The sequence below is a fragment of the Neomonachus schauinslandi genome, chromosome 5 (genome assembly GCF_002201575.2).
Source record: "Neomonachus schauinslandi chromosome 5, ASM220157v2, whole genome shotgun sequence".
Taxonomy (NCBI): domain Eukaryota; kingdom Metazoa; phylum Chordata; class Mammalia; order Carnivora; family Phocidae; genus Neomonachus; species Neomonachus schauinslandi.
Genome location: NC_058407.1, coordinates 15,816,027 through 15,840,715, shown reverse-complemented (window position 1 = coordinate 15,840,715; position 24,689 = coordinate 15,816,027). Strand labels below are relative to the sequence as shown.

The 24,689-nt window shown below is 46.8% G+C and overlaps 1 protein-coding gene across 2 annotated transcripts in view; it reads left to right on the top strand.

Annotated features, from left to right (window-relative positions):
• The window catches only part of RFX4 (regulatory factor X4), a 133,952-nt gene that overhangs the window by 106,708 nt on the left and 2,555 nt on the right, over nucleotides 1–24,689 (top strand). For both annotated transcript variants that reach the window (XM_021687598.2, XM_021687600.2), the window contains 4 exons: nucleotides 4,075–4,194; nucleotides 4,534–4,695; nucleotides 16,709–16,871; nucleotides 18,582–18,720. In XM_021687598.2, coding sequence (XP_021543273.1) covers nucleotides 4,075–4,194; nucleotides 4,534–4,695; nucleotides 16,709–16,871; nucleotides 18,582–18,720 — 584 coding nt within the window. The remainder of the gene's footprint in view (nucleotides 1–4,074; nucleotides 4,195–4,533; nucleotides 4,696–16,708; nucleotides 16,872–18,581; nucleotides 18,721–24,689) is intronic.

Below are 24,689 nucleotides of genomic sequence, written 5' to 3'. Positions count from 1 at the left end.
GGATAGATTGTCAAAAGCAAGTTGTAGACTGCTCTGTGAAGTATGATGCCATTTACACCAAGTGTGAAAACAGAAAACAACACCATACGTTATTTATGGATACATAATTATATGTAGTAAGAGTAGAACAAATAAAAATACCAAATTCAAGTCAGTGATTACCTTAGGGGTTGAACACCAGGAGGCAGAGAAATACAATTAAGGAAGAGAACACAGAGGCTTCATCTTTATCTTCAATTAAAAAACAAATCTGATTCAAACATAGTAAAATATTAAGTTGCTATAAAGCCAGGAGTTGAGTATACTGCCGTTCATTTTAAAATTCTGTGTACTTTTCTATATATTTGAAATTGTTCATAAGAAAAGAGAAATGCTTTGATTCTATGAAATGTGATCAAACTATGTTAACACGTAGCGACAGCAACAAAAATCTTTGTCTGTGTCCTAATACCTTTATCCATAACAGGCTCAGATGCCGATTCTGTGACTTTAGGCAAGTTGTTTAAACCCTCTGAGCCTTCATTTCCCCATGTATTAGTTGAAGATAATAATAATGCCAGTCTCACAGTGTTGCCGGAAAGAGAGGTTAGCACAGTACAGATGGTACACAGGGCTTGCACACTTGATTGATTGATCTAACAAATAGTCATTGAGCCTCTACTCTGTGCCTGGCACTGTTGTAGACACTGGGTATGGAGAACAGTGGGGGGAAAAAAACAGATACACATCTGCATTTATGGTGCTTATAGTCTAGTGTAGGGAGGCACGTGATACAGACAAGTTATAAAGTATAGGGAACGGTGACAAGTACTAGGGAGAGAAATAAAGCAGGGGATGTTAGCTGTAAATGCCTCTCTCCCGTCAGTGTCTCTGTCTTTGATGTTGCTCTCTTCCTCCCTCCATCCTGCCCCCCTCTCTCCCTCTCTCAGTCTTTCCGTATCCCCTTTTTCACTTTGCCCTCTTCTCCTTGCATTGTTCTCATGGCCATGGCCCTCTCCCCGCCCCAGCACTGAACTGTTTGTTGCCCAATTATCTTAATGATTGACTTTTGCTACAGAGGACCTTGTAGCTTTTGTGGACTCAGGGACTGAGCTTTGAGTTATTTTGTACTGAAAGCACTTGGCACACTAGTAGGCAGGTAGCAGTAGCTCTACAAACTCTTCAAAAGGTGATTGAAAATTATAGACCAGTTGGGTAACTGATCAGAGCCATTAAGGAGGAGAGCTTGAAGCCCCGATTCAAAACTTGCCCCAGAGTACTGGCCTCCAAGCCCAGATCTGATGTTTCTAACTGTGCAGTCTTGGGCAAATTTCTTCACCTCGTCAGATCTTTGTTTCCTTGTCTATAAAAGAGAAGGGTGTATAGATGATTTCCAAGGCATCTGCCTGTGATAAAACTACTAAACCCATTTTCATTATCTAGAGTTTTCCATTCTAATTTATTGTTCCTCAGTGTATTTCTTTCTATCCTTACTGACCTAGAGCAACATTGCAGCAAATATTTTTTTCATTTTGAAGACCCTTTCAAGTAATTGATGCTTTCTTTTGACCTCTTTGGTTGTATGAGCAAAACAATCATATTATGATATAATATCCTATGGGATCTTAAAACATCAGGAGCAAAAGGGACTTTACAGATAACAAGTAGTTACCATTCATTAAACAACTAATGTGTCCTTTTCCTCATTATGGTTAGTACTTCTGTAAACCAAAACAAGGGGTTGTACTGTCTTCCCTTTTAGAGAGCTGTGTTGCATAATGATTGAAGAACAACTCCAGAATCCGAGAGTCTTGGGTTCAAGTCCCAGTTCTGCCAGTTATTCGTTGTGTGACATTGGACACTTTACCTCTCTAAGTCTCAGCGTCCTCCTTTGCAAAAGGAGAGTATCACTCATCTCCTATAGTTGTGATGAGGATTAAGTGTGATAATAATTCTGCACATTTACATGGGTCTATACAGGTAATGAATCTGCCACAGAGCAAGGGCTCAAGAAATGGCTGGTTTTGTTTTTAACATTTAGTAAGAGTAACTCATCCAGGGTCTAAGTTACTAAGTGGCAGAGCTGGATCTCCACCTGGGCAGATTGATCCAGTGCCCATGCAATTACCCACAATGCTGTACCTCCTCAGTGATTCACGGGACCCATTTTGGGGAAGTGGATGGAAAGTTGAGCTTTGGAGACTGCATCTCACAGTGATTTAGCACAACCTGACCCTTTCTGAATTTCAAATGGACACAACACTCTGGGGATGAAGGAAGAGTGTGGACAAAGTATAGGACGGGGCCCTGGCCTCGAGCTTTGTGGATACCAGGACCAGAGGTTGTGGCAGGCTCTGAAGAGAGGGGGATAGAAGTTGGTGTGCGTGACCTGCTGGGCATCCGCTGGCCTCAGAGTTAAGCTGAGCATTTTCTTCTATAGCCTTCTATAGAAGGTTGTGTATGTGTGTCTGTGTGTATGTGCAGAAGCCAGGTATAATTAAAAAGAAAATTGATAAATTCCACCAAGAAGGTGGAATTAAAAAGAAGAGTGATGAATTCTACCAAGGAGGAGTCGTCCTGTTACCCCCAGCTGGCCCCCATCACCTTATTTCTTACAAGTATCGTGCACTAACCAGTTATACAACTGGAGCTATAGCCCCAGCACCCTATTCCTGAGACTTGAAGAGGCATAGCTCCCAACTCAAAGGGCCCTTCTGGGACCTAGTCTTTGATTTTCCCATCTGTGCTGTGAGCAGACTGAACCGGATGATCTGTAGGGGACTGGGAACAGATTTTGGAGCCAGACCAAATTGAGGCAAATCCCTACATACTGCTAATGGAGAGACTCCTTTCCTGCTCCATAAGGGAGGACAGTACCACCTATCCCAGTCTGTGGTGAGGAGCAGACATGTGTTAAGGGCTTAGTAGAGTTTGGGCACGTGGTAAGCATGACGATGATGATGATGACTATGACTAGGACAGTGATAAAGGTCATGGTGGTGATGATGGAATCACAGTATAAGTAATACCAGAGAGTCTTCCAGGTCCTCTAAAAAAGCAAACTAGAGGGAAATGGGAAAAGGAGGTCAGCTGTACATAGGTGGGTGAGAAGTTTTGGACATTTCATGGGAAGCAGAATAGCCACATGGAGATGTCCCCTTGGGAGCTGGAAGCATGGGACTGGAGACGAAGGTCTGGCCCCTCTGGCTCTGGCATTCCTGAGGCCTGATTACAGCAGACATTAATCGAGTCCCTTCCACATGTGGATCATCCGACTGGCCATGGTGGCAGCACGACATGCAAGAAAAGATGGTTTTGAAATAATGTGTTATAATAGGAACATAAGTACCTACCTTATGGGGTGGTTGTAGAGATTAAATGAGAGAATATAAGACTTTAAACACAGAGGCTGGCACTTTGGAAAAATCTTTGGAGAGGATTGTTTACATCCCTTTTTATGAAACAATCTACTCTTAAGAATTTGAGAATACCATATATTTTCAATCTAATACCTTTTCTAAGAACCATGTGTTAAACAGAGGTCTCAGAAACATTTAAGGAAATAATTCAGTTGTTGCAGATTTTAATTTTCAATTCTGCTCCCAGGATTATCAGGTACATTGGTATAGGGAACTAGAAGGCAAAATCCCTGCCATGGACATCCTTAAAGTCCAATCGGGGAAATAAAACATAACTTGTGGAGGAGATAAAAATGAAAGACACCATGTCAGTACATGGTGAACAAAGTGAGTCGTGCTCAGATGAGGATGAGGCCAGTGGGTCTATGAGGGCTCAACTGGCTCAATGGCATTTGGATAGATGGCTCAATGGGTGCCATTTTTGATGAGCCAGATTGAGCAAGGAAAAGACTCACTTGCTACAAAGTGTTAGTGACACCTTATGTCAAGCATTAGGCTAGGCTGAGGATACAGCAAAGAGGAGCAACTTTTGACCATGCAGAGATGATAATGGAGTGGGGGAATGAGAGACTTGAACAGAGCAGTGGAGCCCAAGGTAACATGGACGATTGAGCAGGTGGAGGGGCGTACATGAGCTGCCATGACTTACCTTTCTGTTTGGATCTTCTCTTACCAGGGTCCTTTCACTTAATTCACTTGATGTTTGATGACTACGTGCTCTACCTGTTAGAATCCCTACACTGTCAGGAGCGGGCCAATGAGCTCATGCGAGCCATGAAGGGAGAAGGAAGCACTGGTAAGCTGGCATTTCACTGGGGATTGCTCTACTTGGCGATTTGATTTGTACCCTTCCTTCCATGCTCTGTGTTTCTTTAGCTCTGTCTTCCAAAGAATTCAGTTGTAGTGGGCAGGCCAGGTGGTGTGAAACCAGTGATGTCTTTTTCTTCTTTAGAGTGGGCACACATGTGTATGGAATTGCCTTGCACGCCATGATGGTGGTGCAAAATCATCAAAGGGCTTGAAGCAGAAGGGTGACATGACACAGATGAGAAAGAATATTTCCATTTTTAAAGTCCTTTAAAGACAACTTGCCTTGACCTTTGGCTCTGAGGACCCACCCTTTCTCTACCCATAGCAGAAGTCCGAGAAGAGATTGTCTTGACAGAGGCCACCCCGCCAACCCCTTCCCCGGTGCCGTCGTTTTCACCAGCAAAATCTGCCACGTCCATGGAAGTGCCACCTCCGTCCTCCCCCGTCAGCCACCCATCCCCTGAGTACACGGGCCTCAGCACCACAGGTAATGAAAGGTCCCCCCGGAGGCTTTGAGTGCGGAGTTGGTATTTAAAGCAAGAGCTTTCTGGAAAAACGTTCTTCCCCTCAACCCCCCAAAACAATGCCAAGTATTCGCCTGGATTTACAGATGCCTTGCAGTTACTCATTTATTCGTATGTACATATTCTTCATGCTTTTGTTTTCAAGTTGGCAGACTGAGTACATGATAATCACCATCCCCCCAACTAAGCCACTGAAATGATGAGAATGATATAAGACATAAATTAATACACAGCCATTCTTTCTTGAAAACGAGAAAGGGAGCTCTCTGTGAACCAGAAGTTGAGAGGCATCTCTGGGAAGTAGGGCAGCCAGGAAGCCATATGCTAAGACATGGCAACCATGTCGAGGCGGGGGCGGTAAGCAAGGTACAGACTGATGCTCTGGGGTTCCCAGGGAAGCGGAGACTCCCTCTGGTGGGAGGCACCGAGGAAGACCTCACAAAGGAGTGGATCTTCATTTTAACGGAGGACGGTGGAGCAGAAGGGCCTTCTAGACAGAGGGCGGTGTGAACAGATGCACAGGGGTGGGGACGTGTGGGGCCTTCTCAGGGCACGGGAAACTTTGTCTGAAATGTAGGAGGTCTGTGGAGGGATCTTGTGAGGCTGGAGTCACTTCCTGAAGGATCTTGAATGCCAAGACACGGTTTAGAAATGGAGAAGAAGAGGTGATACAAGGATGATAATAACTAGTTGCTAAGGTCCGCTGTCACCCGGGTAACCCTGCAAGGTTGTGGAGGAGAAGTGGAGGGTGAGAAAGCTTAAATCCCTTGTTCCGGGCACCACAGTCACTCAGCCATTCAACAAATGTCCTTAAGACATTGCTCATGAGACTCATGGAAGTGAGATTGTGTAGGTGGAATATTCAACAAGTGTTAGCTAATATATGATAACACACCGTTTGTGTGTGCGTGCGTGTGCCTGCTTCTAGAGCAGCTCATGTGGTTGCTGTGGGGATCAGACGAGGTAAGAGAGGCCAAAGTGCTTTGCGAACAGCGAGGAACGATCCAGACAGAAGGGCATACTGTGATTAATGCCAAGAAGGTGAGGGCCACGGCCAATGCTACAGGGGCCAGAGGAAGCAGCAGTCCCCTCCCTTCCCACCCGAACTCTGGCAGGCAGGAGGGAACCTTGCAGGAGAGAGGGGACATGTGAAGGCGGCCTTAGAAGCCACCAAGGAACTGACAGGAGAGGAATGAAAGGCAGACATGACCTTCTGCTAGATGGGCCCTGGGTGGGGCTGAGCCAGCAGAATGACCAGTCCTTGTGGAGTGGAGGGCTCCTAAGACTGTGATAATCCACTCATCCTCTTTCCTTCCAAACCTGCTTAACTATTCTCCCAGTCACCCAACCCCAAATCTGGGAGTCGGCTTCAAATCTTTCCCCTCAGCTCCTGTATTATTAGGATAGGCTAAGCTACTGTAACAGATCTAAAATGTATGGAGTTAACACAGGAGAAGCCAATTTCGGGCTTGTAGACAGTCCTGGCAGGGAGTCTAGGTCAGAGAGGGGGCTCTCTTTAATGCAACTATTTGGAAACACTTGGTCTTTCAAGATTAGGTTGCACCATACCCCAGGGCAGTGGTTCTCAAAGTGCAGTTCGTGGACCAGCAGTCTCAGCATCTCCTGGGAACGTGTTAGAAATGCTCGTTATCAGGTCCCATCACAGACCTTCTGAATCAGAAACTCTAGGGGCGAGGCCCAGAGGTTTGCTTAACACGCCTCCAAGGTGCTTCTGATACACGCTAGCTCGAGGCCCACTGCCTTTGGGCTTCGTCAAGTCTGCAACCAGCGGACAGAAATAGAAGGTGGGTGTGGGGAGGAAAGCCCACTCTCTCAAAGGCCCTGGCCTGAAGGTGGTGCCGGGTCCCTTCCACTTAAATTCCCTGAAGCGAGGACTCAGTCACACGGCCTCATGTAACTGCAGAGAGCAGGTGGGAAATGAAGGGTAATTTGACAGACCCATTTCTTCCCATCCCACCACTGCCGTGTGTTCGGGCCTTCCCCACCTCTCCTGAACCCCCAGCGGCCTCTCAAGCTGGTGACCTGCCTCCACTCTTGTCTGTCCACTTTCTCGAGGCCCACCGGGCTGGTTTCCCTGAAGCTGTGCCTCCTCAAAGTGCGGGGGCCGAGTCCACCACCTTGCACTCAAGCCTGTGAGCAGGCTCCTTCTCCAAATCACTGCTCGCACTTATATCCTAGTTCTACTTAGAATAGAATTGTTTTCAGAATAGACTAGGGACTAAATTGCATGTTTTTGAAGACCAAATAAATAGGGTGAGATTGCCCTATTTATGATGTTTTTTACCCCTTCATTCACTTACATGTCCACCCATTTATCTATCCATTTATCCAATAAGTATTTCTCCAGTGGCTTCTATATACTAAACACTTGAGGTCCTTGACTCCTGGGAGTTTATTATTTAGAGGTTCGGGTTCTGATAAGCAAGCTGGCAGTCACAAATAATGTGAGGAGTGCTAAGTTGGGCTGATTTGGGGAGAAAGGAATAGAGGAGCACAAAATGAGGCTGTGTATCTGGAGGGTCTGGGAAGGCTGAATAATGCGAGAGAAGGTAGTCTTGGCAGAGGGACTAAGTATTAGTACAAAGACCTGGAGGCAAGAGAGAGCATGTCATTTTCAGAGAAGATACAGTATATATCCTAGGAATCTTCGATTAAATCCTTCCCTCGTTTCCTTTCTCTTGAGAACTAGTGCTACTCAGAGAGGGAATGAGCAGGTGCTTAAGAGCCTATAATGTGTCTGACCTCTCTGCACTTGGCCAGGGGCAGAAACTTGCCCGCCAATGAACTCAGCGGTCCTTTGTCAGGGACCACTAAGGAGACCGGATTCTTCAGAGTATTGAGAAGTAGGGTGGTCAGTAATTGGCATTAGATGGAGCTTTGATTTCACGTTGGGTACACAGCTGGAAAGTGCCCTCCTATTCTGTGGAAATTTACATTTTGGCATCACATATCTGTTTACATGGATGCACCTGGAATAGTGTTTTGTTTCCACTTTGAGGAGGAAGAACGCGACCCCCTCCCCCCCCCCGCCACCACCCATCCCTCCCATTTTCCCTCCGTCGTGGGCTCTTGTCATTCCTGTTTAGGAGGCTTGGGAAGGAAAGCCGAACGGGAAAGAACCACCTTAGTCACTGTGAATGAAACGGGAAGAGAACTTGAGCCCTGTTCACAGCTCTTCAGCCGCTCAGGGGTCCTCCCCAGGCCGGAGCATGGGGTAGGGATCCCCAGTCTTCCGCCTTAGTCGGGAAGGAACCAGGAGGGTAAGAAGGGCTCTCAGCCTCACCCCCATCCCCCTGGGAGATGCACGTGAGCCAGTTGGTGATAACATCCTCACTGCGAAAATAAACAGGGAAATTATGCAAATCAAACAGTTGTGCATTGTGGAGCAGAAGCAGTTTGGGTGAGAACTTTCCTGCAGCGTAGCAGCTTGTCCAGCAAGGAGACTGTAAGGAAAGAAGGGGACAGGAGGGCTGTGAAGGCAGGATGTCTAGAATCTCTTCATAATTCTCACCCGGCTAGTGAGTCTGCCTGGTTTTCCTCACAGCACTGTGGAGGCCTCAAGGTGTGGCAGGTGTGATAGTCAAACCCACAGGAATATCATAAATGTGTTCAGAGATTTCTGTGCAATGTGTTCAAGAGTCATAAAAGTAGCTTCTTAGAAATACAAATGTGAAACAGGTTCTCTTCAGATGATCGTAACCTTTGAAGATTTTGGCACATTCCTGCTTTGTTCTCAGACATCTCCAGGGGGCATTAAAAATGTCATCCTAGATAAAACTATGTGTAATATTTTTCTCAAGTACCACTTTTGAAATACTCCATTGCTAAATTGGACTGGATCTTGGCATGCATGTGGGTCATGGTCTTGGAGGAGACATAATTTCCTAACAACATGTATGGTTTTATAGATATTGCATTATAAAGCACATGTATCCCTGATATTTCCTAATATCCCAGGATATTAGGAAATATACTATGGTAGGTTTCTTAAATTGGGGGATTTATGCAAATATTTCGTTGACCAATGTTGTGAATTGGAAAATAATTATTGTGTATCTTATAAAATGCATTTGCCATTTTTCTTTTTTTAAAAAGTTAACTCAACATATGGTCTTCATGCCCAGTTAATTTTTATTTCCATCTTAAAATTACTGGCAGATTTATATACCATGACTTTCCAAAAAGTATCTGAAGTGGTTAACAATTAAAAAAAAAAAAAAAAAGCAAAAGCAAATTTTTAAAAAGGACCCAAACCAGAAAGCAAGAAGTGGGGAAAATTAAACAAAACCAAACCACCACTGCTAAAAACAGTTTATTAATACGTTAAATGAAATTTTATGTGACCTAGTTATTTTGCTGGGTCTCAGCATGCTCTGAATATCATCCCTCAGGTGATAATAGGTATTATCAAGTTCGAGTTAGAGTCAGGGCCCATCAGGTGTCTGCAACTTTTCCACATATCAATGTCTCACTTTTGACGGACACTTCCCCATTTTTCAACTGTGAAAAAGAGAACAGTATTATGTCTGCTTGGTGAGCACAAAGAGAAAATTAATTCATTGCACATAATCTTTTGGCATCCTTTGGTACAAGCTCTAGTGAATACAAAGTCCTTTATTATAGATAATGAGTTATGACTTACTAGGAAAACAGCCACTCTGCTTATCTATGGCTCTGTCTCGTTCTATGCCCATACCTACATGTATTTCTAAATATGTTTTCTTAGGACTGTTTTCATTCATTGTTTTTGAAGGCATGGAGGGGGGTGTGGAAGAAAGTGAAAGGAAAGGAGTATTGGGCACCTAAAATGGAACCTGATACTGGCTGATTTTGTTTGGGCATGTTCAAGTCTATGGGGAGGCCATGATAAGTTACTGGGTAAAGGATTCCGTTTCAACAGATTTCCACGAGGTAAAATCTAGCCCCACTTATCCATTTTCTTCCCTAACTTTGTGAGCTTGCCATCTCAATCTTGGCCCAGCAAAGGTCAGAAACCTTCATTTTCGTTAAGAAAAACTGGCTTTTCTCCTCCTCAGGAGCATGGCAGGTGGTGCCAAACTGGCCCACTTAACATGACATTGGGCTGCAATTCTTCAATGTCATTTAACGCAAACTGTATACCTCCCGCTCTTTCCCTGTGAGGCCTCGGAAGGGCTCGGAGACCGGTTTATGATGTCATTTGAAGTAGTCCCTCCTTTAGCAATGACAATAAAAGTTAACTATTAAACTCATGTTTTCACCTTCCCACCATGGGTTCCCTGCACCACAAAACCGGCAAATTAAATCACTGAGATGCTAGGATGCCTAAAGAAATAAAGGCAAATTCCTTATAAATGGCCCTAACTGTAGAACATCTGGCCTGCCCAGCTGCATCTTCTCTCCATCAGTTGAGGATGTAACAAAGATAACTGGCTCCTACTCTTTCCAAATAACAAAAGCTCAGTTATTCTGAGGCAGCTAAAAGGAATGGGCCATGGTGGACATGGCAGCCCCGCCCCAGAGCCTAAGATGACTCACTGACACATCCTCGGAGTTGTCCCTGCCAGTGAATGCCCCCTCCTCCAGCCCTGCTGCTTCCTTTTCTCTAAAGGAATGGAATTAGGAAATATAAGCTGGGACTGAAAACAGATTGATGAATCTCTTCTTGACTTCACATTGTCAGGTCTTGGCTTGGTGTTGGGGGCCTCTGGATTTGCTCGTCCATTCTGTTGACTTCTTTTGTGTCTAATCTGTGCTGTGTCCTGGGGGCACAGGGTGATAAGAACAGGCAGAGTCACCGCCTGCATGCTCCTAGTGGGTAAGAGAGTCAATACAGAAGTAAACTACCAGGTCCATAGCCATTTCAAATGGTCATAATGAGAATAAGAGTGTGCTAGGAAATGGTCAGAGGAGGCCTCTCTAAGGAGGTAGCATTTATCCAAGACCCGGAATGTCAGAAAGGGTCAGCCACATAAAGTCTGGGGAGAGGAAAAGGTCATTCTAGGTCGTGGGGAACAGCACGGGCAAAGGCCTGAGGCAGAGAAGAGCCTGGCATAGTGAGGACTGACTAATGTGGATAAATAAGTGGAAAGTGGCAGCAGGGGAAGCTGCAGAGGTAGGCAGGGCCAGATTCTGAACCAGCAGCTCTCTCTGGGAACGGATCCATTTGCTGCTCCCAGCCAGTTTTGTCAATCAGATTTTGGCCCGGGAGCTACTGATAAAGTCACCCAAACAGATGAGGTTTTCAACTTCAGCAAGTATTCTCCTTAAGCACTATTCCCTGGAGGATAGATGGCCAATGGGATAAATGTATACATATGAAATCTTCTTTTCCTGTCTCAGTCTTGAAGTTTACACGAAATGTTTGCTTAATAGCAAATACTGTAAGGGGACACCATTCAAATAGAATTTTCTGTGATGATAGCAACTTTTTTTTTTTTAATCTGAGCTGTCCAAAGCAGTAGACCCTAAGCACACAGGGCTACTGAGCACTTGAAAGGTGGCTACTGCAATTAAGGAACTGAATTTTCGAATTGTATTTTGTTTTAGTTAAATTTAAAGGGCCATCTGCGGCTAGTGGCTACTGTCTAGACAGCCCCAAAATCTAGACATACTTAAAGGAGCTTATTTCTCAGGAAGGTACTAACAAAAGGCTTAGGTTAGATCAAAACCTGAGCAACATCTGTGATGGTTCATAGAATCCTAGCGGGGGAAAAGGTTCAAACAGTTTAGTTCAAGATCTGAAGGAAGGGTGCGGCCAGGTAGCCTGGAAAGTAGCCTGAATTTTCGCAAGTCTGTACTAGAACCCTACAACTTCTGATCTTTGATGGCCCTCAACACTCCACGTGAACAACAGGAGGCAGTGGCTTAGAGAGCCTTGCTACTCAAAGTGGGGTCCATGGACCAAGAGCATTACCATCATTTAGAAGCTTGTTTTAAATGCAGAATTGCTGGCTCAACTCCCAACCTATTGAATCAGAATCTGCATTTTTAACAAGATCTCCAGGGATTCAGACGCACATTCAAGTGTGAGAAGCCGCTGTTGTTGTAGAAAGGCTTTGGAGTTGGGCAGGATCCGGGTTCAAATTTGAACAAGTCTTGGGCCACAATTTTCTCACTTGAAAAAAGGAGGTAATACCACCTTCCTCAAAAGGTTATTGCCAAGGGGCACCTGAGTGGCTGAGTGGTTAAGCGTCTGCCTTTGGCTCAGGTCGTGATCCCAGGGTCCTGGGATTGAACCCCGCATCGGGCTCCCTGCTCAGCCGGGAGTCTGCTTCTCCCTCTCTCACTCCCCCTGCTTGTGTTCCCTCTCTCGCGCTCTCTCTCTGTCAAATAAATACATAAAATTAAAAAAAAAAAAGGTTATTGCCAAGATTCAGTGAATTAGTGTATAAAAAGAAAGTAGCTTGAAGTCTGGTTTATGTTGGATGATTAATCATTCATTCATTTATTCAACAAGTTCTTTCTTTTTTTTTTTTTAAGATTTTATTTATTTGACAGAGACACAGCGAGAGAGGGAACACAAGCAGGGGGAGTGGGAGAGGGAGAAGCAGGCTTTCCACGGAGCAGGGAGCAGGGAGCCTGATGGGGGGCTCGATCCCAGGACCCTGGGATCAGGACCTGAGCCAAAGGCAGACACTTAACGACTGAGCCACCCAGGCACCCCTCAACAAGTTATTTCTGACCGCCTGTTATATTCCAAGCCCCCTCCAGGAAAAATGACAATAACAAAAACTCAGGGAAGAAAAACATTCTGTTGGGGATGGGAAGAAAGAAAATCTTCCTCTCCTGCAGTTTTAGTTTTAATACTACAACATGGACAACACTTATCTTTGTAGGATTTTTAGATCTTTGGGGATCTTTATAGAATTCTCAAAGCTCAGGGGGTTTTCTCCACGATCCTCAGACTTTTAAGTAAGGGTGGGCATACAGGGAGGGAAGAATAAGAGAAAGATGTGGGAATTAAGCACATAGGGAAGGTTTGTTATTGTTATGCCAGTAAGTAAAAAGCATCAGAGCGGTCTTAAAAATTAAGCACAAACTGTTAATTGCACACATTTTCTTTTATTAGTTTCCTTAAAAAAGAAGCAGCAATTCTCACTGGAGGTCCCACTGATAGGAAAGGGAATGTAAGGGGTGTTCTTTTCTGGTCCCCAGGCAGAAAGGGTTTCTCACCCAAGCCAGTAGGTGTTAATCTGCTTAAGCCTGCCTGAGTGGGTCTCTTAGATTGCTGGCACATGGCCATTTAGGGGTTTTGTTTCCCAGACCACAGGAGCCCATTTTTCAAAGAGTTCCACTAGCTTTTTGTTTGATAACGTCTATTTCTAGCAGCGTTTACGCCTTCAACAACAATTTCAATGAAACAAAAATTTACTGAACACCTACTATTTGGCAGACACTCTGTTGGGGATACAGAGATGAATAAGGAACGGTTGCTGTGCTCCAGGAGCTCATACAAAAGTAACTTCCACTGCATTCTCTCAGGTGATGGCTATTATCACTATGTCGTCCTACTACTCCCGGGGGGGAAAAAAAAAGAAAATCTTTTGGCTTCCTTGGCTGCCTCCTTTACATACCCACTGACCTCGCAGTGCTCGGCCGAGGTCCCAGGGGCTTGAAGGGTTAATTACTTGCTTGCTGTGGCTGGTTCATTGTTCTCCCATACTTCCCACCCCGCTCCAATTCTATCTCCAATTGTAAAATTTGTTTAATATATTTTAATGTTTTTCTTTTCACGGAGGTAGTGCACATTCATTATAGAAAAATACCGATAAGCAAAATGAAGAAATATTTTAAAGCCTTCCTCAGTCCCACCGCTTAGAGATAACCTGTTTTTTAAAAAAGGATACTTTTAAAAATTATAACAGCAATATAATGTCATATGAAGTGCAAAATATAGAGGGGGCAATCATGCATAATCCAGTCATCTGGGGCATGATCATTTTGGAATTTCGTCTTTCCAGTCTTCTTGCAGTTACTATAAATGATGCCTAACAGCCTGCTAAAGTCATTATCTCCTTGTATATGATGTACATGTGCAAACCAGGAAGGGGTACTTTTAGCCATACTGGTGAATAAGAACACCTATCATTTCATGGAAAAACACATTTAGAAGTTTGCCATCATTAGCTAAATTTCTGTTGCTGTTCAAATTTCATCCCTGGTGACAGAATCTGACTGTCTTCCCTGGCATCTGAAATGGGACACAGAGAAATCTCTACTTTAAGAAAGTCCAATACAAGAATACCTGAATTCATAGTGAAGAGCATGTGAATATCATCAAGAGCCTCCCACGTGCCAAGCTTATGTCAATTAATGCTCACAACAGTTCTGCAAGATAGATATTATCATGCCTGTTTTATAGATGATGAAAGAAAGTATAAGGGGCTTGCCCAAGATCTTCCAGCCAGTACACAGCAGGACTAGGACCCAGAGTGGAGAGGCAGTCTGGTAGAGAGAATGGAAGATCTATGGCAGACTGGGGTTCGGAACCCCACTGGTCCCACCCACGGGGACCTCGGTCAAGTTAACATTCTGAGTTTCCCTGAACTGGACTTGATTGTGCCGCCACCAGCTTGAAGGGCGGACCTAAGGAACGGTCCTAAGAATCAAGCCTGGAGTCCATTTTAAGGGTGTTGTGGGGGACACTTGAGCAGTTCCCAGTTGCCTTTTATGGGGGCATCTGAAAGAAATTCCTGTTTGATCTTAATTCCAAGGACAGTTGACTCCTGACCAGTTTGTTTACTATCTTACGGCTACTGACTTGTCAGGTTTCCCAGTGGCATTGTTTCCTGGAAAATTTCTGAGCCCAAGTTAAGGCCCACCTCTAAGAAGAGTTAGAGTAAGCATGGTTAGCCTCATTCCTGGTTGCACGTTTTGCTCCAGTTTTAATTTCTTTGTTCACTCCCACATTCACATTATTTTCTTGAATCTTCTGTATTCCTGTCCACTCCCTAACATTCTTTCAGATTTAACCTTTGTTTCCTCATCTGTGAAGTGGGGATAATGTTTATTTTAAGGGTATCTGTAAAGCACTTAGCACAGTGCCTGGCCTATAGTAGATGCTCAAAAAATGGTTTCTCCTTCATGCTCTTGGAATGAAACTGTCCCTTCATTGAAAAAGGGCGTTATTTGCATTCCAAAAGATTCTCCAGTTTACAGTAGAGTTCAATACAGAGTTCTTTTAATAATAAACAAATGTGTTCAGAGTAGGATTCCATTTTCACATGCCTTCCAGAGTATCCTGCACAGAACCTGTCGTGTAATTGGCACAGTGCTGGTCCACCAGCTCAGTCTTTCACCTGCTCCACGTCAGTGCAGCAACTCACGGGCTATTTGCAAAGTCTTTGGGATGGAACGGACTGCATTTTTTAATGAAAACCATTCTTTCAGCTTCCCCCAGGAATGTTAAGATAGAAAAGATTTGCTGCAGAAAACACAGAACTAAAGCACTAAGTTTTACTTCCCCTTAAAAATGGCCTCTCATAACCAGTTCTTCTTCCCCTGTGCCTGCAAGGGGGTGTTAGATCCTAGTCCCTCCACTTCCTAAAATGGGTTTAATAATTTCCACTAGATCAACATTCTAAAAATTTTTTAAAGATTTTATTTATTTGACAGAGAGAGGGAGACAACGAGAGAGGGAACACAAGCAGGGGGAGTGGGAGAGGGAGAAGCAGGCTTCCCGCCGAGCGGGGAGCCCGATGCGGGGCTCGATCCCAGGACCCTGGGACCATGACCTGAGCTGAAGACAGACGCTTAACGACTGAGCCACCCAGGCGCCCAACGTTCTAAAATTTATCAGAAATCGATGCATGTATAACTTAGTGATTTCTTAAATTACCGTTTTTATAGTCTAACCATCTCATAAAATTCTTAAGCATCTTGAGGGGTTTAAATATGGTCTGTTTCCCTTCCCAATCCCTAGCAATTTCAAGGTATCCAATTAAAAAGTAAATTAATGGAATTAGTAATATGCATGGAATAGGTCACCGTTAAGGTCGCTGTCTAATAATCTTCAAAAAGACCTGGGCAGGTAGAGCCCAATAATCTACTTAGGGCTGCTTTAAGCAGTTTGTTGGCTCCCTGACACCTGTTCAGTTGAATGCTGGGAAGTTACTTGGCCGTGCCTCTCCAAGCTTTTTTTTTTTTTCTTTTTTTTAAAGATTTTATTTATTTATTTGACAGAGAGAGAGACACAGCGAGAGAGGGAACGCAAGCAGGGGGAGTGGGAGAGGGAGAAGCAGGCTTCCCGTGGAGCAGGGAGACCAATGAGGGGCTCAATCACAGGACCCTGGGACCATGACCTGAGCCGAAGGCAGACGCTTAATGACTGAGCCACCCAGGCGCCCCACTTCCAAGCTTTCTTTTGTCCTCTCTCCTTCCCTCCCTCTTTCCTTTCCCTTTTCTTCCTTTTAAAATTTTTTATTGAAAAATTTTGGGCTACCAGGCTCTGTACCAAGCACCAGGGATCCAGTAGTGGGTAAAATAGACAAGGCCCCTACCTCATGGAGCTTCTAGTCTAGGGGGGGATAAGCATTAAGTAAATCACATTCATGAATGGGTGTAAGATGACAAATTGTCGTAGGCACCACGCAGGACTATAGTGCAGTAGGGGAGCTGACTCAGTCTGGGGTTAGGAGACAGCTTCTCTCTTTTGAGATATGAGGAATGAGTGGGTACTAAGGGAAGAATACGGTTTCAGGCAGCAGAAAGAGCATGTGCAAAGGCCCTGTGGTGCTGGGACCAGAGAATTGTGGTTCTCTGGGGAACAATGAAAGAAAGCTATTGTGGCTGGATCAGAGAGAACAAAGGCAGGGAGTAGGGGATGTTTATCATGAGGTCAGCCAGGACAGAGACACCTGCTTTGTAAAGATTTTGACTGCCAGCTTAAAGAGCATGGGAAGCCACTAAGGTGTTCTAAGAATGGGACATGCTTCCATGTGTGAGTGACTTATGCATCTTAATTTGTCTCTGCAGGAGCAATGCAGTCATACACGTGGTCTCTGACCTATACGGTGACAACGGCGGCGGGTTCCCCGGCTGAAAACTCCCAACAGCTGCCCTGTATGAGGAGTACTCATGTGCCTCCTTCCTCCGTCACACACAGGATACCGGTTTATCCGCACAGAGAGGAGCACGGGTAGGTGACTTGCCTGGGATGCCGCTTGTACTTTTAAATTTGGGCTCACTTAGCAGCTGTTTTCTCCAAGGGCAGGAAGAGTGCTGTCCTTCGCAGAACTTTCGTAGCGTGCTCAGTGCTGCCCTGTGTATGATGGTCTCTTGCAGTCCCCACAGGGCCCTGGAGGTGGGCATTAGCGGGCCCATTTCCCAGATGAGGAAACTGAGACAACGGCTCAAGTTCAGTCCTGCGGGGTCACACATCTGGTAGACGCAGGGCCCAGACTGATCATCTGGCTGACCCCAAAGCCTGTGTTCCTCCCTGTCTTCTGCTTTAGAACCTCAGCGGAAGACCCCCTTCCAGCAGTTTCCCCAGGCGGTAGAACCTCGTGGTGGGCCCCGGGCTTCTGTGACTGGATTAGAGGAAGTCTTCCCCGCCTGAGGGCTGAAGGTCCCTGGACAGCAACAGTTGTTAACGGGGCTCAGGGAACCCATGTGGGTTCCAATGGTGCTTTGTGCCTAAAGAAATAAATCATTGGTATTGCCCATTTCCCCCCAAATCTCTGTAGTGTTGTTGCTGTGATGAATTAACTACAAATCCATTAAGAAGTGTTACCTGAATCAGAGTAGCTTCTTGCCATCATGCAAGATGTCTTCGTCAAAAGACACTAATCTTATGTCTAACATGCAGTCATCCGAAAAGCACTTACGACGTCAAAAAGGGTCCTTATTCTCAAGAAGGCGAGACTGTGCCACGGGGGTCCTGGGAGGCGGTTCCAGCAGAGCAGCTGTGGGGGACCTGGGAGGAGGCGCCCGCAGGTGTCTTCCACATGGTGGCCCGGCAGAAGGCAGCAAGGGGCCAACCCCGAGGCTGGGCGCTGGCCTGGCTGCTGGCTTGTACTCAAGTTCCGTCCCCAGGGTCAGGTGCCCCTGGCCAGTGGGAGGGCAGCCTTTATTTTCTCTGGGGACCTCTTAGAGTATCTTTCCACACCTTTAGAACAGACTTTGAAAATTGTTTCAGGAAAACTTTTGATTCTGGAGCAATGGCAGAATAGACACCCACGTGGTCTTATGTCTGTGTTTTTGCTGAGAAGATGTTATTAAGAAGAACAGTGATAAGAATATCCTGTATTTCATAGGACTTTCTATTTTATAGAGTGTCTTCACATATCTGACCCTCAGAATAACCAGGGCCAGCGTTTTTACAGATGTGAGAAACAAGGCTGCGAGTCACGCAAGGGTCCCACAGCTAGAAAGGGGTGGAGCCAGGCTAAGCACCCGGATCTCTGACACCTGGTTGAGTGGCCCATGGTGTTTCCCCGCCGGAGAGAGCTCGCAACTACATACAACATCCTGCCCCATCATGGGCAAGCAAAGGCCTGAACAATACAAAACATAAATCCCAAAGTAATTTCTTCTTTCTTTCCTATTTGACTTCAGGCTATAATATGGGGCTTTTCAACAGAACGGGAGTAGAAGTTTCTGTCACTAATTATGTTTTGCTCGGGGCTGGCTTTCATTCCCTGAGCACTCTCTGAGTGGTAAGAGAGGTGTGCCGAGGAGAGAAGGAAAATCAGCCTGGGAGTTTAAACTCACCACAACAGGGTGGATATGGTAAGAACCAAAAAGAAGGAGAAAAATGGAAAAAAAGATGAGGTTGATTTTAGAGGTGTTAAGTGATCCGCTGTCCCTGCCCTGACTCACAATACTCACTGTGCTTCCGGCGTCTTAGATACACGGGAAGCTACAACTATGGGAGCTACGGCAGCCAGCATCCTCCCCCGGTGCAGAGCCAGTACCCGGCCCTCCCCCACGACACAGCCATCTCGGGCCCGCTGCACTACTCCCCATACCACCGGAGCTCCGCACAGGTGAGTTGGTGGTCCTGCTGGCCAGCCCAGGCCTCAGGATGCCTGGTGGCAGGTCTAGTCAATTTAACACAGTTAATCGGTACCTTCTGTGTACCACGTGTGTCTGTCACCAAGGAGAGGAGGATCCTTTCCTCAGGGTCACTTCCACCCTTCGGTGGCTGCCCACCAAAGTGGGTGCTCGGCCAGTGTTCACGCTCCACTCCCTCTCACGCACGTGGGTGCACGCCAGTTGTCTTTGGTTGCAAACTCTCTAATCCCTGGACCCAGTCAGCTGCCATGTGTCCTGCCCTTTCTCGGGCAGCCGCCCGCCCCCACACGGGATCTCTGGTCGGCCATCTTCCCGGTGCCGGTCCTCATCGAGTCCGGTCAGGACTGTTACCTGGCATCACTCGAACTGGTCTCTGGGTCTCACATCTGTTCCCTTCCAGTCCGATCCACACACACAACCTCACCAGAAGAATCCTCCTGAAATGGACCCTCTACCAGATCGTTCTCAAGCCACACACTTCCTTTGGCTCTTCACTTGTCTAACAAACCAAATCAACCCTCGGTGGCCTATGGCGAATGGAACTTGTGGTCGTACCTATAATGCAAGCGTTGGGCCCTCTGCTTGTCTCACACACTTCCTGTTGCTCTGGTCTCAAAGGCAGCTAGGCACTGGTTCTGTTCCATTCTGCATCCTCGGTGTCTCTGCACCCCCCACTGTCCTTGCCTCAGCTCAGGGCTAAGCTAGACGGTGACAGAATCCTCCCATAGGTCTCTGTGTCACGGAACTTGCCCCTCGCTGGTCTATCCTCTACCCTGCAGCTGGAGGAGTCTTTTGGAAAAAACCCAACGGGCCATTAACACTCTCCCTCTTTTCATGTCATTGCATTCAGAGTCAAGTTCAGTTCCTTGGCATGTCTCTTACCACTTGTTACCACGGGGCTTCTGCCTGCCTCTGTGGCTGACCAGCCACCCCACTCCATTTGCTCCAGCTAGGCCAACCCCTGTGCGGTTCACAGATACTGCTCTCCCAGCCTGGGGCCTTCTTTCCCCAGCCTTCTGCATGTTGTTCAGGACCCGCGCCTCACTGTCTATGCGGTACTTCCTGCCCCCAGCTCTTCCTTCCTCCGGGACCTTACGAGGGCCCGCTGCTCTAGACTCACATAACGCCTCTGTCAGTGACCCTCCTCACACGCCGTTATCATCACTGACTTCTTGGACTCCTACAGGACACCCCAGAGCTCCCTGAAGGCCAAAAATCAAGTCTAGTATCCCTGGGTCACGGGCCAGGGCACCGTGCTGAGCACTGCACACGTCTTCACGGTAATCCTTGCAGAAAAGAAGGGAGAGTAACCTGCCTGAGGATTTGCACCCAGGCAGTGTGACCCCCGGGTGTCCACGCTCCTATGCATGGCCCTCTGCCACCTCTCCTAAGTCGGCGTTCGCTAAGAGTTTCTGGAACCAGTGAGACAGGAAGTGAGGCAACACAAGCAATGGGAGTGCGGACGACCCTCACTCCATCCTGCTGGTGGGGCTGGGAGCCAGGGAGGCAGCATGGGAGCTCCGCCTGAGGGGGGTGGTACTCAGGGTAAACTGGAAAGGGGCGCAGTACAGGCAGGGAGCTCTGCTGCAGAGCGCTTGCAGGAGTCTAGGATAGAGATGGCAGGACCGAGCGAGGGCGGAGGCCGGGATTGCATCAGCTGCCGGCCCGTACACAGGCCTCGGAAGGGAGGCACCGAGGAGAGTGTATCCACAATACCCGGGCGCTCGGGGGCAAACGGGCCTCTGTTTTGATTTCCATCTGCAGTACCAAGGGGAGCCCTGGTGTAATCCCCAAACAGGCCAACAAGCTGACTCCACTAAACCATCACCTGGGGCATTCATTATAGGTCTCCCGCTGCGTCACGCAGAGAAGCCAGCTCCTGGAGTACTGCTTCCCTCGGGAGCGGACTCTGTGCCCCTCATGGCGATCCGCAGAATGCCTCAGAGCTGCGGCCGGAGCCTGGCTCACACTGAACCGTAGCCTAAGCAGCTCCTGCATGCACTTACTCATTCATTCATTCAGGCCTCAGATGACTGCGGACTGTGGCGTGCTTGCTGTGTGTGTGGCAAGCAGGCTGCAGCCCCGATCATACAGTGAAGGGGACGGAATTGCGCCTGCCCTCGGAGAGCTCAGGCTCCAGTAGGAGACGGGCACCCAAGCAGCAGTGGCCAGATCAAGCTAAAGCCCCAACCACAGCACCCGGCAAACGTGTTCCCTCTTTCTTTCCTCCCTCGTCCCTCCTCATGAAATTTCTGGGGTGATGTTTTTAAAGCCATGGCTGTAAAAAGAAACCAGGGTCTCCTGAAGGCCCATGGGGTCCCTGGTGATCAAAGATAGGTCTGCAGCCTCCGCTCTGGAAGCCACAAAAGTCCCCAAGTGGAGCACTATCATTTAATAGCAGCTCTTAATCGAAGGGCCAAGGACTAATTGAAAGCCCACGGAGGAGCCCTTTGAACCCAGTCGAGGCATGAGAGGTGACAGGACGGGGCAGCCTCTTCAGCACCATGCCCTGTGGCCCTTTGACAAGGTCTTTTGACAACCTCTGACCCCCACCACACACTCACACTCTGTGCTTGAAGGGTTATGCCTTAGCCTCCATTTGTAAAGTGGGGTGAGAAGTTAATTATATCACCTCTCTAGCCCAGTTGTAGGGGGTGGGGGCGTCAGTGCAACACAAAGAATCCTTTGTTTTGTTTTTCATTAACATTTATGCATCAAGCTCTGTTTTCGGCATTTGCAAATACACAGACTCACTTAATTCTCATAGCAACCTGGGGAAGAAGGCATTTTTCTCCGGTTTTTAAAGATGAGGAGACAGCCTCATAAGGTAATTTGCCCCAGCTTATGCATCCAGTAAGTAGCAAGGCAGACTCAAATGCAAATTCTCCAGCTCTGAACCCCAAGCCCAGGGCCATGAACACTACACCCAATGTGTTTTTGGAGGGTAGATGCAAATTCAAGAAGTTACTGCAACTATTCTCAGTCAGTTTCAGGTGACCAAAGAGAAGAATCACATACCCTAGACTCCCTCTTTCTTTCCTCACGTGGTACTTTGGTTTAACATGGAGCATAGATGGGAAAATCCACTGCAGGGCTGATTAGTTTTAGCTTTCCAGAGCAGAGGTCAAGCTGTTCCAGTCCTGAGTACTGAATATCACACTTCATTAGATCAGACTCACTGGGGGAAAAGATCAGTCTGAATTGGAGAAAAACCACAATTCTAGAACACGGTTAAGGAATGTAATTGGTCATTAGCACAAGAGTGACTGAAACGAACTTCTACAAGAAATGCCTGTCTTCAAGACTGCTACGGTGCCTCCGTGAGGTTCGGCGATCGCCTGCATCCCAGCAAGTAAACGCTCAAAATCATACGGACTCATTTGGTTTTTGAACTAGAGAATGTGTGCCCTTATCTATATTAGTTATTTGTATGACACGTGCTTTCCTCTTGGGTAGTAACAAAGGTAAACCTCCAGTCCTGCTTGAATTCTCATAATCCTGAATTAGGGAGTCCAGATGAAGGAGGTTTCACACTGTAAGGTTTGAATTATTTCAGAAAAACACCCTTCTTGCAACGATGCTACACTTGTTCACGTCCAACTGAGTGAACAAGGGATGGTCTCCACTGCCTCTTCCCAGGTGCCCCATTCTCATGCCTGACCAAATAGGGAAAACAAACCAGACCAAATTTGTGTGGCTACAAAATATTTCTGAGCCTCATTCAACACACATTTGTGGAACTTCTACCCTGTTAGCAGCCGTGAATGTGCACCGGGCCCTGGAGCTCAAAAGCCGTTTGATCAACTAGAAGCTGTAGGGCTAGACATTCATCTAGAGTAGACTAGAAAGCTATTTGTTATTCGTCATCTGTATGGCCAAGGCCCAGCCTTGCCAGCCAATCACACAACTCTCACAGAATCGCTAGTGGCCAGGCCCTGCCTGGGGCCAATCTGCTTAGGGTGTTCCACTTTGGGAGAGCATCCTGAGCCAAAAGGGAGGAAAATCAATTAACCATAGTGGTATAAGATCGGTGACTATAGAGCCAGGCTTCCTGGGTTCAAATCCCAGCTCTGCCTCTAATCAGCTCTGTGCCTCAATTTCCTTATCTGAAAAATGGGGAGAATTATAGTACAAATTTCTTAGGGTTGTGAGGGTTAAGTGAGGTGATACAGGTTGGAACAGGGCCTGGCTCATGGTTAACACTATGTATATTTTTATCTTTTGTAACACCATAGTTACTACATTTTGCATAATTAAAGAACATATATTTCTCTCGCTATACCAGCTCTATGGAGACAGGGACCAGATCTTTTCTTCTTGAGCATTATATCCTCAGGACCCGGAATAGATGTGGCTTTTAGTGGGTACTCAGTTAAATCCTTGTCAGTGAAATGGACGAATGGCTCCTCACTCTGGTACTAAGTTGCTCTGTGACCTTAGGCAGATCGTTTCCCCTCTCTCGACCTCAATTCCCTCATCTGTGAAATGGGAGGTAGGACCAGATGGTCAGTCACTAAGGCTCTTCCTATCGTTAACAGACCATGATCCTATGATGCGAAGAAGAATATTAGTAATAGCTAACACATTTTGAAAACTTACTATGTGGGAGTTCTGAGTGTTTCATGTGTATTAATCCAGACCCTAAAAGCTCAGCGGATGTGGCTTGGTCCGGCAAAGATTTTGGGGGAGCTACATCCTCTTCCAGAAGAGGCCCCCTAGGCCCACTGGCAGAACTTTGGTGCGGTGTAAGAGCCGCCTTTCATAGGAAAACAGTTTGTGCTCCTGACTGGGCCACCTTTCACCCCTTGCTCAAGGAGCAGCCCATTTGCTGAGGGCCAGGGATAAAGGGCTCATTCTTCCCTCTTCATGTGCAGGAGAGTCAGCCTTGGGGTGGGGAGTTGTTTCTCAAAATAGAAATAGAACTTCCTAATATGATTCCAAAGAGGCCCCAAATCAATCACAGCCGAGATGGGCATCTGACAGACACTTTGACTACTTATGCACGCGCACACGCACGCGTATGTGCCCACAAGCACCCCTCACACACCTCTCTCAAAGGGCGGGGACTGGTAGCTAATCTCCAGTTCAACATCAGTAGCCACAGCGTGTGATTTAACCCAGCAAATGGTAACTTCCTGTTGTGGGCCCTCAACAAAAAGCGCCTTTATTCTGGGCAGAGCTCTCTGGACCCCAGGGTTTGTGCCCAGCATGCTTCAGGACCCCGCATGAAGCCGGATGTAAAGTGTGAAAGGTGAGGCGGGTGCCACGGGCCGGCCTCAGCCGCTCCCACCAGACTAAATAGAAGCTTCATTGGTGGCGTTAATCACCAGGCTGAGGCAGCAGGCACTTCAGCCTCTCATCTTTCAATGGTCTCTTCACCACGGGGAAAACGAGTCACTGACTCATTTGCAATTAGCTGACCTAACGGGACAGATTTTTCCATGCTGAATTCTGTGGTAACAGGATTTTATTGTCCCATTAGAGATATTTTGAGCCAGTCTCATTTCCAGGCAATTACGCTTTTGAGTCTGTGACACAACCCCTGGGCACAGCTGCATCTAGGGTCCTTGATTAGGCACAAAAGCCACACTCTCTGGGGTTCTGTGGGAAAGAGGCTCCAAGTCCTTACTGTGACATTTTACCTACACGGGCCAAGCCAAGGGAGGTTCCGTCAGAACCAGCAAGAAGAGGCCTGGTCAGAGCTATAAGACCCTGTGGTGTGTAGGGGAGGAGGAGCCTTAAAGCAAGAGGGACGGAGATATTAAAGTGTAATGGGGTGGGTTCCAAAACAGGCATGTCTTCCTCTCTCATGTGATGCAGTCTGGCAGCTTAGGCCTGGTTTGTGCCCCAGTGATGTGGGGAAAAGTGCCACCCCAGCACTGGGTGTCTGTGCCAGCCCTGGTAGCCTGCAGCGTGACTGTGGGCAGGATGCTTCACCTCA